The 13,506-nt window shown below is 54.9% G+C and overlaps 4 protein-coding genes across 4 annotated transcripts; 2 read left to right on the forward strand and 2 right to left on the reverse strand.

Moving 5' to 3' along the window:
* Nucleotides 1–1,894: 1,894 nt before the first annotated feature.
* Nucleotides 1,895–3,952, forward strand: CABS01_00484 (uncharacterized protein; the record flags this gene model as incomplete). Its single annotated transcript, XM_060533865.1, has 4 exons — nt 1,895–1,966; nt 2,311–2,493; nt 3,035–3,562; nt 3,812–3,952. 4 exons carry the CDS (start codon nt 1,895–1,897, stop codon nt 3,950–3,952), a joined length of 924 nt encoding a protein of 307 aa, XP_060406379.1.
* Nucleotides 3,953–4,473: 521 nt separating this feature from the next.
* Nucleotides 4,474–5,771, reverse strand: CABS01_00485 (uncharacterized protein; the record flags this gene model as incomplete). Its single annotated transcript, XM_060533866.1, has 2 exons — nt 4,474–5,451; nt 5,568–5,771. The coding sequence occupies 2 exons, from the start codon at nt 5,769–5,771 to the stop codon at nt 4,474–4,476; spliced, it is 1,182 nt and encodes a 393-aa protein (XP_060406380.1).
* Nucleotides 5,772–6,473: 702 nt separating this feature from the next.
* CABS01_00486 (hsp98-like protein) lies at nt 6,474–9,245 on the forward strand (the record flags this gene model as incomplete). The annotated part of the gene is made up of 1 exon (XM_060533867.1): nt 6,474–9,245. The coding sequence occupies one exon, from the start codon at nt 6,474–6,476 to the stop codon at nt 9,243–9,245; it is 2,772 nt and encodes a 923-aa protein (XP_060406381.1).
* A 3,132-nt stretch (nt 9,246–12,377) lies between these two features.
* On the reverse strand, nt 12,378–12,647 carry CABS01_00487 (uncharacterized protein; the record flags this gene model as incomplete). Its single annotated transcript, XM_060533868.1, has 1 exon — nt 12,378–12,647. One exon carries the CDS (start codon nt 12,645–12,647, stop codon nt 12,378–12,380), a length of 270 nt encoding a protein of 89 aa, XP_060406382.1.
* Between the last annotated feature and the right edge of the window lie 859 nt (nt 12,648–13,506).

Consider the following 13,506-nt stretch of genomic DNA (forward strand, 5'->3'; position numbering starts at 1 on the left):
TTTCTGCCCGTCCGCTGTTCGGTGAGATTCTGGTGGTGGATCGGCAACTCCACGTCCATTACGTCCAGATTACATGGACAAGACGTGCTGAAATCGCAGCAGTTGCAGGACCCCCTGGTTGATATGGTCTGTTGTTGAATGGCGACCAAAGTTTGGTCCTGGATCTGGGCTGTTTTCTCTCTGAATACTTACCTCTTCTCATTTTTCTTGTTGGCTCTGTTTCCTCATCCGACTGCTCATACCCAGATGCCGAGTATCTGCCGTCGCAGTCACAAAAGGGCGAGGCCGAGGTTTTTCGACATGTCGCCAGATGGAGCTCAGCTGGAGCACAATGATGCTCGTCGCTGGATCCCGCGCGAGATGGGCCCACACGACGACACACGTTCCGCCGCGGAACGTCTCCATTTGCCCTGCTTTTTTCTGGGGTCTCTTTCTTCTCTTTGAGTTGGTGACTTTCCTAACGGGACCCGTTCGGGAACTTCCCTGGGGGCCTTGATGCCATGGCCGAGTGAAAACTTGCGTAAGAAAAGTACCCACGCTATGCAAGTGTCCAGATTCCCGCAAAATACCCTTTTTTTTTCTCGCGTCTCTTGCGTCTGCCATATTGTGTGCTGTACCTATTTGCATGCTGCTTGCTGCACGCAAAAACACAGAGTTTTTTTTTTCCCAGCTTGTCCCATCCGACAAAAGCGGGCTTGCAACACTCGGCAGACTTTTAGTGCTGCTGGGGGCGCAGAGGCGCATGTGTTGCAATTGGTGTGTGCCGGATCAATTCCTTGTGCTATGACGTGTAGTGCGCGTAGTAAGACAAGGTTCGCACCGCGAGGAAGGATGGGAAAAAAAGAATACACTGGCGCCTTCCCCATCCGAAGAATACCTCATTGCTCAGTCAGTAGAAAGGTGTGAGGAAGTATCCAAAGGCAAAGGTATGCGTACGCAGTAGGGCAAGTACCGGAGCTGAACCGTCTGGTCTCTGGACGAGGTATCTTTGGTGTGTTTCCTGTCCGATTTTTACACTGCTTTTCGCCCGTTAACGTGGATGAGAGAGTACTTTCGTCTTACCCGACTTATACTTGCCCATCTACTTGTTGGTGTTCCCTCTTCTCCCACAATTCAAATGTCCCGAGTTGCAGCAAGGCTCAACCCAAGTGGGTGAAGTGTGGACATGGCCACACACATCCTTTCGGTACCAAGTACCGTACCCTCTCTTCCTGTTCGGCTGTTCCCTACCACCACTCCATCTTCTTTGCTCTCTTCCTCGCTCTCATCCCGTCTGAAGGGAGGGGTGGGCTCACCGGGCACCGTGCTGGCCCATGGTCCAGACGCAACAAGTACGCATTTTGTAACTCTACGTACCTTTTTTTCGTCGTCTGGTCCGACGGCTGTCGGTCCAAGGCAGTCGGACCTGGACGTGAGAGGCGTAGACAGTAGGAAAAGTGGCAGTGAATAGGCAAAGGAACGGCAGCGGCGCGAGGGATCGAGTGAGGAGCGGTTGCCGTTGCCGTGGACTGGACCGTAGAAGCGGGAGTTGCAGAGCTTCTGGGAAAGCTGAACCATGAAGGGGGGGAAGAAGGACCAAACGATTTATAACCAGCTTCTCCCTCTCCCTCTCCCTCCTCGTCCCTCTTCGATTTCGCCATCGATACCTTGTTATTTCGACATTCACGATCCCCTACATCCAACATTTTTGTTGTTTAGACATCGCGACAAGAGCTTCTCACAACCAGGTGCCAATTAAGACACCAAGAAGCTCTGCAACTTTGGTTCCTTGCCTACCCGTTACCCGTTCACCCCTTGCCGGATTCCATCATCCGTCTTCCCCGTTGGCGGTTGTTCCAAAATCCAGCAAATCCCATAGGATAATTCCCCATCTTTGCTGCTGAGGTGCTTCATCATGGCCATCACGCCTTCGAAGCCAATCTTCTGCGCGACCCACCCCAGGGCCTGCTCTACAGCCTTTGAGAGAGTGAGATTTCCCAATCCCATAACGCCTGTTGGCTTGTTTCTGGCACTGCTCGTTCCTCCCTGCGTGTCTGCTCTGGGACACGAGCGAGCACGCAATCCCGCCGGACCCCAAAAACGGACAAGGTTCAGGGTGCCTGGATCGTTCCTTTTGGGGGGAAGAGAGACGGCCTGGCGGGAAGAGAGAGAGGGGAGGAACCTGTGGTGTTGAGCGAATTACCACGGGTTCATTCGTTCTGCTTGTGCACCGAAACCACCATCAGCTCGCTGCTGGGGTTACTTCTGCACAGCGAGCGCCATGTGAAGAAGAGCAGGATTAGCTAACATGGCGATTTCTCATCATTCTAGGTGTTTATGAGCCGCCGGGACAAGCTGGCGTGTGTACATGAGCCCTTTGGCGATGCGTTCTATTATGGCCCTGAGCGGACTGGTGAGCGTTTTGAGAACGACGCTGAGGGCAGAGAGAAGTCTGGCTTCGCCGAGACGACGTATGCCGATGTTCTGAGGCAAATCGAGGAGGCCGGCAAAGATGTATGTTTTTTCCTCTCCCCCTGATTCCCTTTTCCCCTCCAAAGACATATTTGCCCCTCATTATGAGGTCGTTGTCTTTCCGATCGCGATCTCACCCGCACACCCCTCCACACTATTTCCGCCCATGCATTCCCCTATAGTACGCTACTCCCCCAACCCCTGGCAAATTGAGTTGCAGAGCTTCTACGACCCCCAGTCATAACCACCGTCAATTCTAAACTTGCCCTTCCACGCCCGAAAATGATTCAATTTTCGGTCGGAGGTGTTCTTTGAAGCTTCAAACAGAGCTTCTCGAAACTCTGGATTGATTTCGATTGAAGCGGCGTTTGATGGCTGGGGGTGCTGGCGTGCGTGCACCCGGGGAAGCTTTGCAACGCAGCCGCCACAATGTCGCGCATCGCCGCTCAGCGTTCCCTGGTACCCTTGCGGAGCTTTTAGAGTCGCGACCAACGTCGCATTCGACCTATTGCTCAACACCACCACCACAGAACTATGATGATGCTATATCCCAATTGCCCAGATCACTAACACCCAACCACAGAAGCGCGCCTTCATCAAGGACATGGCTTACTACATCATCCCGCCCAACCAGCAAAAAGCCTCCATTGTCCCGTCCGCCGGCAACACGGCCGAGCCCACCAACCCCACCGTCCTGCCCTTGAGCATCCTCCGCAAGTTCCAGTGGACGTTCCTCATCCGCCACCCGCGCCGCTCCATCCCCTCGTACTACCGCTGCACCCAGCCGCCCCTGGACGCCGTGACGGGCTGGACAAACTTCAACCCGTCCGAGGCCGGTTACGAAGAGCTCCGCCGTCTCTTTGATTACCTCATTCGCGAGCGCATCGTAGACGAGAAGGACTTGTTGGTCGTCGACGCTGATGACATGCTTGACGACCCCGAGGCCGTCATCCGCGCCTACTGTGCCCACGTTGGCCTCGACTTCACCGACAACATGCTTAACTGGACCGATGAGGATACCAAGGTCGCCCAGGAGAAGTTTGCAAAGTGGAACGGCTGGCACGATGATGCCATTGGCAGCACGTCGCTCAAGCCGCGCGACAAGAAGCATGTAAGTCACCCCTAACCCCTACCCCTGATCGGCTGGTGCTTTACTGTTGTTCTGTACCCCCTCCCAAACGAAAATTATTCCCCAGAAAGAGATTGGATACAAAAAAAAGGACCTGCCCGTTTGCTTGGGCGCTTTTGAAATCACTTCCTTGAAACTCGCTGGATATTTTTTTGACCTTTGGTGTGGCGGACGAACACACACTAGACACTAGTGTGGGGTATATTTCGCAGCATGCTAATTCCCCGCGAGAAAAAGGTTATCACCCGTGAGTCCGAAGAGGCTGAATGGCTCAAGAAGTACGGCGAGAAGGGTCTCAAGGAGATCCGCGAGTGCGTCGATGCCAACGTCAAGGATTACGAGTACCTCAAGAAGTTTGCCATCCAGATCTAATTTCACCGTATACGTTTAAGTACGGGTACGGCTAGTTGTACACGTACGGACACACAACGTACACTTTTAACGAAGTTGATGACCAAGAACGCCCACCAACCAAGGGGTGGAATTTATACATGCATGTTTTTATTATAAAAACGGGAAATCGGGTTTCTTTTTTTTTTGAACGGAACAGTTCGATATAGGGATTTAGGGAAACCTTGGGAGGTTTTTCTATCAGGGACCTTGAAATCGGTCCATCATGGGTTCAATGTAACCGTATTGATACAATAGTCTACATGGCAATGCCAATAACCAGCCACTTCTAACAGGACTGCGTAGATGACTCGCAAAGTCTTTTCTTCCTTAATGAACGAAAAACCATGCCATCGCACAATACCTACTCCACGTCCATTTTTCTTGATGTACACATTTTCCCCGTATTGTGACAAAAAAGGTCTCGGCCAAAAATCTTACACGACAGTGCTGCTGCTTGCTCTCGTTCCCCTAGCTCTCGCCCCATACATAGACCTTCATATCTATGCCTTGGTATCAGCCTTGGTATCAGCCTTGGCGTCAGCCTTGCTGTCTTTCTCGTCCTTGCTCTCCTCCTTGCCCTTCTCCGCCACAGGCTCCTTGATGCTGTAGTTGGTATCGTCCCCAGCGGCCTGCACAGGCTCCGCGGCCGCCTTGGGCGCCTCCACCTCGGCGACAACCTCCTCCTCGGGGTCGAACTGGTTCTCCTCCAAGAGCGCCTTGGCGTCCTGGAACAGGTCGTGCGTGACGTTGCCGGACCACTCCTGCGCAAAGTTGCGGTCGTCCTCGTTGGCCCAGTATATCGTCGCGGGCAGCAGCTCGTCGACGGCCGGCGCCTTGGTGGCGCCCTCTTGCACCTCGCCCTCTCCTTGGCCAGACTGGCTGACGATTTCCGTCTTGGCCGGCGGCGCCTTGGACCACTTGCGGCCCTCCAGCGCCTTGCCCTCCTCGAGCACGGCCTTCTTCTCGCGGCCGCTGACGACGAGGCGGTTGCCGCGGCCGAAGCCGGCGAGGACGGCGGCCATGTCGGCGATGGAGTTTGCGCGCTGGTCGTTGAGGGCCAGGGAGCGCTCGTGGCGGTTGCGGACGATTTTGCGGACGCGGACGAGGTCCTCGGGGGCGGGCTTCGTATCCTCGGCGGCGGGGGCGTCGGCGTCTTCTGTCTCGCCGGCGACGGAGTATTTGACGTCGTCTACGGCACCAGCAGCGGCGGCGGCGGCTTTGTCCTTCTTGACGCCCCACGGCTTGATGGCCTTTGGCTTGAGGAGCTCGGTGCGCTTCTCCCTGTAGAGGAGGTCGTCCTCCCAGGCGAGCTCGTGCATGCGGCGGAACTCGCGGAGCTTTTGGAAGACGGACTGGCCTGCTGCGCCGGCGCCGGCGGGGAGCTGGATGAGGGCCATGGGGGCCCAGTAGTCGCGGCGGAGTTTTGCGGGTTTGGACTTTTTGCCGTTGAAGGGGAGTTGTTTGAGGGCTCGGTGGGACTGTGTAGGTTTGGTGATGTTAGCTGAGCTTCTTCTTCTTCTTCTTTCAACATGGTCCAAGAGAGATCTGCCATTGGCTGCCCCAATTGGCTAGCAACAAGGCCTCCAAAACGTACCTCGAGCTGCTTTGTGTGCGAGTAGATGACCTGGTTCGAGGTCAGGTGGCTCCAGACCCAAATCTGCTCGCCGTGGCCCGGCTCAAAGTTGGTGAGCTCATGCTGGGGCGTCCTGCGTCGCGACCGCGTGTGGCCATGCCGTATACTCGTCCGGGCGACGCCAAAGGACAGTTTTGAGAAGCGAAATACCGGGACCGAGTTCATCGTTGCTAGCTTTGCGGCCGATCGGTCGATGAGGACGTATCGTTTCGTTTCGTTCGTTCGTCGTCGTCGTCGTCGGCAACCCCCTAAACTTCTCGGGACGGGCAGCTTGACAAAATTTCCCGAAGCTCTGGAACCTGTCCCCCCAGGCCCGCGCCGGTAGTGTGGCTGACCGGTGGCTCGACGCTAAAGGTCACATGATTCGAGTGCCACCAGCCACATCGGACAAAACGCTCCTTGGCGGCCTTATCGATAATCTTGATAAGGTGAATGTGATGGCAGGTCCGTGCGCCCAGAGCGAACCCCGCGGTTTGGGCTCGGTCGGTGCTCAGATTCTAGTGACGTCGCGCGACTTCTACCAGGTTCTGGTCGCTGCCCTACGACTTCCCGGCCTTGCCAGCGCATGCTGGATCAGTCCATCCTCTTGGCCCACTTCCAGGTTTACGGTCTGGATGAACCTCACTTTGCAAGCATAAATTCAACATTGCAATCAAACTTCAACTGGCTTCTCTTCTCAAGTCACCAAGCTAATTCTTGCACATATTGAGATACCCCGTTGAATGATAGACTCTTCAACTTGAAGCCATTCTGAGCTTCCTTCAACAACCATACCTCACGTATCACCACTCTTAATTACCCACCACTCAACCTCACAAGACAAACCACGCAACCACACACAATCGCTACCACAACTACACCACCAACATGAATTCACGAATGGAATTCACCGACAGAGGCGAGAAGGCCGTGCAGGATGCCATGGCCCTCGCGGAGCAGTACGCCCACTCCCAGCTGCTCCCCGTCCACCTCGCCGTCTCCCTCCTCGATCCCCCGGCAGACCTCTCAAAGGACCAACAAAACGGCCCGCCGCAGACGTCCTCCATGTTCCGACAAGTCATTGAGCGCGCCCACGGCGACCCGCAACTCTTTGACCGGGCACTCAAGAAGACGCTCGTCCGCCTGCCGAGCCAAGACCCGCCACCGGACCAGGTCTCCGTCGCACCCACATTCCACGCCGTCCTCCGCAAGGCGCAAGAGCTGCAAAAGACGCAAAAGGACTCCTTCATCGCCGTCGACCACCTCATTCAGGCCCTCGCCGAGGACCACACAATACAAGCCTGCCTGCGGGACTCCAACATCCCCAAGGCGAAGCTGGTGCACGATGCCGTCGCCCAGATCCGCGGCACGAAGCGGGTGGACAGCAAGAACGCCGACACCGAGGAGGAGCACGAGAACCTCGCCAAATTCACCATTGATATGACGGCCCTGGCCCGTGAGAAGCAACAAGACCCGGTCATTGGCCGTGAGGAGGAGATCCGCAGAGTCGTGCGGATCTTGTCCCGCCGTACCAAGAACAACCCGGTCCTCATCGGTGAGCCCGGTGTCGGTAAGACTACCGTCGTCGAGGGTCTCGCCCAGAGAATTGTTAACCGCGATGTTCCCGACAACCTCAAGGCGTGTAAGCTGCTGTCGCTCGACGTCGGCGCCTTGGTGGCCGGAAGCAAGTACCGCGGAGAGTTTGAGGAGAGAATGAAGGGCGTCCTGAAGGAGATTCAGGAGTCCAAGGAGATGATTGTCCTCTTCGTCGACGAAATCCACTTGCTCATGGGTGCTGGCTCTTCAGGCGAGGGTGGCATGGACGCCGCCAACTTGCTGAAGCCCATGCTCGCCCGTGGTCAGCTGCACTGCATCGGTGCGACGACCCTCGCTGAGTACCGCAAGTACGTTGAGAAGGACGCCGCGTTCGAGCGTCGATTCCAACAGGTTCTCGTCAAGGAGCCTTCCATTGCCGAGACCATTTCCATTCTCCGTGGTCTCAAGGAGCGGTACGACAGACATCACCGCGTTACCATCCTCGACAACGCCTTGGTAGCGTCTGCCAACCTCGCCGGCCGCTACCTTACGTCGAGAAGGCTTCCCGATTCTGCCATTGACCTGGTCGATGAGGCTGCTGCTGCAGTTCGCGTCGCCAGGGAGTCGCAACCCGAAATTATTGACTCTCTTGAGCGCAAGCTCCGTCAAATCATGATTGAGATTGCCGCTCTGGAGAAGGAGAAGGACGAGGCGTCCCAGACTCGTCTCGTCCAAGCAAAGAAGGACGCCAAGAACGTAGAGGAGGAGTTGGAGCCTCTTCGCCAGAAGTACCTCAGTGAGATCAAGAGAGGCGAGGAGATTCACTTGGCCAAGACGAAGCTCGACGAACTCGAGAAGCGTCTTGAGGATGCTGCCAACGCCGGCAACCACGCCAAGGCCGCCGACCTCCAGTACGGCGCCATCCCCGAGCAGCGCGCCGTCATCAAGGAACTCGAGGCCAAGAAGGCCGCTGCCGACGCCGCTCTCAACGCATCAGGCCAGGACCACGGTGCCATGGTCACTGACGTTGTCACCGCCGATCACATCAACGAGATTGTGGCCCGCTGGACCGGCATTCCCGTCACTCGCCTTAAGACCAGCGAGAAGGAGAAGCTCGTCCTCATGGAGAAGCAACTCGGCAAGATCGTCGTTGGTCAGAAGGAGGCTGTCCAGGCCGTAGCCAACGCCATCCGCCTGCAGCGGTCTGGTCTCAGCAACCCCAACCAGCCGCCCAGCTTCCTGTTCTGCGGTCCATCCGGTACCGGTAAGACTCTCCTGACCAAGGCGCTCGCCGAGTTCCTCTTCGACGACTCCAAGGCCATGATCCGCTTCGATATGTCCGAGTACCAGGAGCGCCACGCCCTTAGCAGAATGATTGGTGCTCCCCCGGGATACGTCGGACACGACGCCGGTGGTCAGCTCACCGAGGCTCTCCGCCGCAAGCCCTTCTCCATCCTCCTCTTCGACGAGGTCGAGAAGGCTGCCAAGGAGGTCTTGACCGTTCTGCTCCAGCTCATGGACGACGGCCGCATCACCGACGGGCAAGGCCGTGTCGTCGACGCCAAGAACTGCATCGTCGTCATGACCTCCAACTTAGGTGCCGAGTATCTCACAAAGTCCACCAACCGTGAGGGCAAGGTCGACGCTACCACTCGCGAGCTCGTCATGAACGCCCTCCGCAACTGGTTCCTGCCCGAGTTCCTCAACCGCATCAACTCGACCGTTATCTTCAACCGCCTCACCCGCCGCGAGATCCGCAAGATCGTCGACATTCGCCTGCAGGAGATCCAGAAGCGGCTGGAGGGTAACGGCCGCAAGGTATACATTGACGTCTCGGAGGAGGCCAAGGATTACCTCGGCAACGCTGGCTACTCGCCCGCCTACGGTGCTCGTCCGCTGTCTCGCTTGATTGAGAAGGAGGTCCTCAACAAGCTGGCCATCCTCATCCTTCGTGGCAACATTCGCGATGGCGAGAACGCCCGTGTCGAGCTCATCAATGGCAAGATGGTGGTGCTGCCTAACCATCAGGACAGCGAGCTCGATACCGATGACGAGGACATGGATGAGGAGGATGCCGTTGACGAGCTTGTCGCTGATGAGATGGATGAGGACATTTACGACTAAAGCGAATCAAGAACAACAGAATGAAAGTCAGAAGACACAAGATGATTCACGAAAGCATGATTATTAAGATTGATGGGGTCTTTTTTTCAGTGTAGAGATATAAACTCTAGAGAGAGAGCATCAGGCGTTTAGGGATTAAAATGGCTCAAGCATTGTAGGATTTTCTTTTTTACAGGAGTTGTAAATAGGTTATAGAACTATAAGAGTTCAATGAAAACAACGTACATAATATTTAAATGTGTCAAAAAGTGAACATTTCCAGTGATATGAACAACGTGGTAGTTGACGCAACAGTGGTTGGGAATTTGATCGAGAGACATACAACTCATCCGGTGTGAAAATTGTCAATACACATCAAGTACCAAGAGACAGATCACGAAATACGGGAGGCTAGCTTGTAAATGGGTTATAGGACTCCAAAAAAAAAAACAATCTCAATGGAAGGTGTTGCGTTAATTCCTCTAGTCTACCACAATACATCGCGAGACAACAAAAGCTTCTCCTTCGTCTATCCCCCCTCCACGTTCCATTCCTTATCACCAGCAACACCAGGCGCCCCTCTATATGCAGTTCAGTACATTGTGGGCCAGGGAGGCGGTAGAATGGCACAAAGGTCACCAATCGACGAACGTACGGCTCGCAGCCTTACTTGATGACATACATACATGACTACACCGAGCTCGAGATTCGCAGTCCCCGGCATGAGAGCACCGATCTAAGCACCGAGATATATAGCCTATCGAGGTGAGCATCTTTTCATCTTTCATCTATTCAACCCGAAAGAGCGCATTCGACGTGCGTCAAGTTATGTAGTTGAATAGTACCCGAGGCTGGGTTATAGTACCGCGAAACCCAATGAGATATAATCGAAACGAACATGTCTGGGAAGCAAACACAGCAATGTCCTAGAGACTCGATCTCAACCAAAGTTGGAAGGTGATTGTGATAGTACGCACTCACCACAGGAGATTGACGCCACATGAGATGTGACCTTCTGTTAGAGACACGCAACGGCAAGAGGATATAATTCTGGCAACAAATTTAGCACATTCACAAAAGAGTTAGTGCAATGGCGAGAATGATCTAGTAACCGCGCATGTCAGACAAGTCTTGGCTTTCTCTGGCGAAGGCAGCAGAGGGAGGGGCTTCATCGTGAATTATCCCCATCGAGATATACATTCTGCACCGCTGAAATTGTGGCATACTAGCTGATGAATTGACCTGCGTCCTCAAAGGAGAATGCCATGGGAGTATCTGATATTCTAGATCGTAAAAACAAATCCTGTTTACCATTAGATTGGCATACCATCCACCTGACTGACGAATGACGTCGGAGCTACCTGAATGGCCGCCGAGGCAATGTGAGCCGAGCGTCGAGTAGCAGCGCCCGGCATGCCAAGCGGTCACGATATCTATGTGTTTGTTCTGCCCGATGCCCATCACACCTCACATGCAGCGTCCGTGACAGACGCATGCCCGGGGAGCCCCGTGGCTATTTCCAGCGGGTGTCGGGGACGGCTCACTCGATGCCAAGCAGACCTACCAAGGTTATAATAACGCCCACGTAGCTATCCACGCCAGGTAGCTATTGGCGCCATATAGCTATTCAGAGCGCCAACGTCGTTTCGACAATCTGGGCATACCGATATTTTGGAAATGATCCAGGTCTCTGGGCTGGTCGATATATCGCCCTATCTCGGGGTAGTGTTTCAGCCCCCCTTCATTGCATCAACTTGGATTTGTTCTGCTGATCAGCGAGCGCAAGCCCCTCTTCCTGCTCCAAGAACTCGCATGGAAAACACGCCTTGTTTAGTTTAGTTTTCTCATGGCTGGGATGGAGAACGGTTCTGCCCAGTCGACGCCATGCCTACGCGGGTACGACAGTTTTGTGGCTTCGAATTTTTTGACGACTGGAGCTTTTTCGCGAGATCTGCGAAACTAGTCGCGGGGGAGGGATGATGGATGAGGTCGGGGCCAAGATAAGATGCTATTTTTACCCGAGAGAACCCCGGTGATCGCCCTGGTCGGAGAAGGGGGGACCCACGATGGGGAAGTTTAGCCTCCGTTTTGCCCCCTCTCTGAGCCTCACGAAAGCAAGCCTGGGGTCAAGAATTGACTGTGGCGGGCACCTTCCCCGAACCTGGGACCGCTGTGCATGAGTTGATAGATTGCTTAGCCAAGTACCGAAGCCACCGCGCCTTTCTGTCTCGTTGCACAGCGGGCCAGGATGAGCTTGGAGCCGAGACTGGTCCTCGTGGTTGTGAAGAGAAAGAGGGCCGCATCGGCGGTGCGGGCAACGAGCTGCGAGTGATGGCCGACCGATCATGCCGTAGGCGGTAATGCATTGAGGCTGCGCGGCGGAACGCGTCACTCGCACAACGGACGTGGCGGAAGAGGGCTCTGGCGCCAGTTTCGGCGGAGGCCGCGGAGTAAGTTGAGGCTGGAAACTTGGAAAGGTCCGTGTCGTGTTGCACATGTATAGGTCAAGTAGGTAGGGCACTTTCATCCTGAATCTGGGACGAAAGCGAGGGAGGGACGATGTCCGATGTTCGCTGAGTAGAGACCACAGAGCGTACATGAACGAGGAGAAGGGCCTCCTTGTCACTCAAACCAAAGGCGGAAAGCCTCGACACAGGATTGGGTGGGGTCCAGGACGGAAAAGTGCCAGTAAAACGGGCTGGTGCAGATGGAGGACGGGCACACTCTCATCGGCCAGATTCAAGGGGCAGCGGCTGGTGTGTGTAAGGTAGGTAGGTATTCGTATCTTGGTTGATGACCGATCCAAGTCAAGAGCTGCGATGGCAGGTGTCTCTCGTCAAATCAAGAGGTCTGGATGTGAACGGGACGGCAGGACGGAAGCTTGGCCAATGGACCCCAAAGGATTTGTCTTGGGATGGAAGACAAGCCATCGTTCAACCCTTGAACGTTTGATAACGGTTGATTCAGTGTGTAGTAGCGCAGCATGCGCAGATTGAGCGTTTTTCTTTTTTCCGACACGAGACCTTGCCAGCATCCAAGTTGTGCCTTTGGAGTGTCTTTTCCCAAAGCAGAGGATCAGCTCGTCCCCGGGCCTAATCGGGCGAGCATGCGGGCGGCTGTCGGCTCAGGAGCCAGGGACGATACCTGGCCATATTAGGACACTGCACACCAGCTCTGTTGGGGGTCTGTAGTCGTAAGGATAGAGGCTATCCAAGTGCCCACGACATTCGTCCGTAGTCGTGTAGATAGCCACCATTCGAACATCCAACAGCAATGCCCGTAGCCCACAGCGAAATACGAGGGAATGCATTGGAAGGGGGTTGCGTTGTAGCGGGAGCCGTTGGCGGCAGATCGTGGCGTGGGGCGTGTGCATGGTCGTCTGTAGGTAGCGAGCGTTGCAAGGGTAAGCAAGACTAAAGCCATGTTTCAGAATTTTTAGCAGATCCTCTGACAAGCGTGGTCCGAGGTTGTCATTGGAGGAGGATCAGGGGGCGACGAGCTGGAGCATAAATGACCAGCATCTCCATCACGCCTTTGCAGTGTTGCACCTGGCGGCCCTTGGTGAAGCTGGGCCTTGGCCTGTCGATGTCAATAGCCCCATTGGGTAGCACGTCGCAAGCTTTGCTGTCTGTCTGTTGGTGGCCACCTCCCCCCTTTTATTTTGCAAGTGAAAGTATCTTTTGCTGCACCGATGATTCGACAAAGTACCGCGGGCAAGGTTCGAGTCAGGTAGCGACGTGGTGTTGTAATGCTGAACGCAGAGTGTGCGTCAACTTGACTTGATGCTCAAGAATTATCAAGCGATGTTGGAGGCCGAGGCATAGGAAAATAGCCGTTTTGTTCCTTATCATATTCGCGGACAACCATGGACTTGAATTGGAGGTATCCAAAGCTGTGGTTCGCGATGGCGGAGGGCAACCCCTGAACGAGCCTGAGAGGACACACTGCCGCTTGGACTGGCTTGATGGACGGCGTGCCTTGAACACCAGCCGGGGGTATTGGTGGCTTGTGTCAATTTAACCGTGACAGCAAGTCAGGCAGTCTGTCATTACTGCACAGGCAATTGCCAACCATAGTCAAAGTCTTGCTTGACAATGTTGGGCGGTGGCGTTCAAGGTTGAGCGAAGTTGATTGAGTTTCGTCATGGTAATTCAGCGATAAAGTGCTCACTCCTTGAGTGACAGTATCAAGATGCGAATTCGGTATTGACACAGCCTGCGACTAGAGCGCGGGCAATTGTGTTACCACGGGGTCTCACTGTCCCCGTCACTCTTGGTCTTGA

The sequence above is a fragment of the Colletotrichum abscissum genome, assembly GCF_030869225.1.
Source record: "Colletotrichum abscissum strain IMI 504890 chromosome Unknown Scaffold_1.1, whole genome shotgun sequence".
Lineage (NCBI taxonomy): Eukaryota > Fungi > Ascomycota > Sordariomycetes > Glomerellales > Glomerellaceae > Colletotrichum > Colletotrichum abscissum.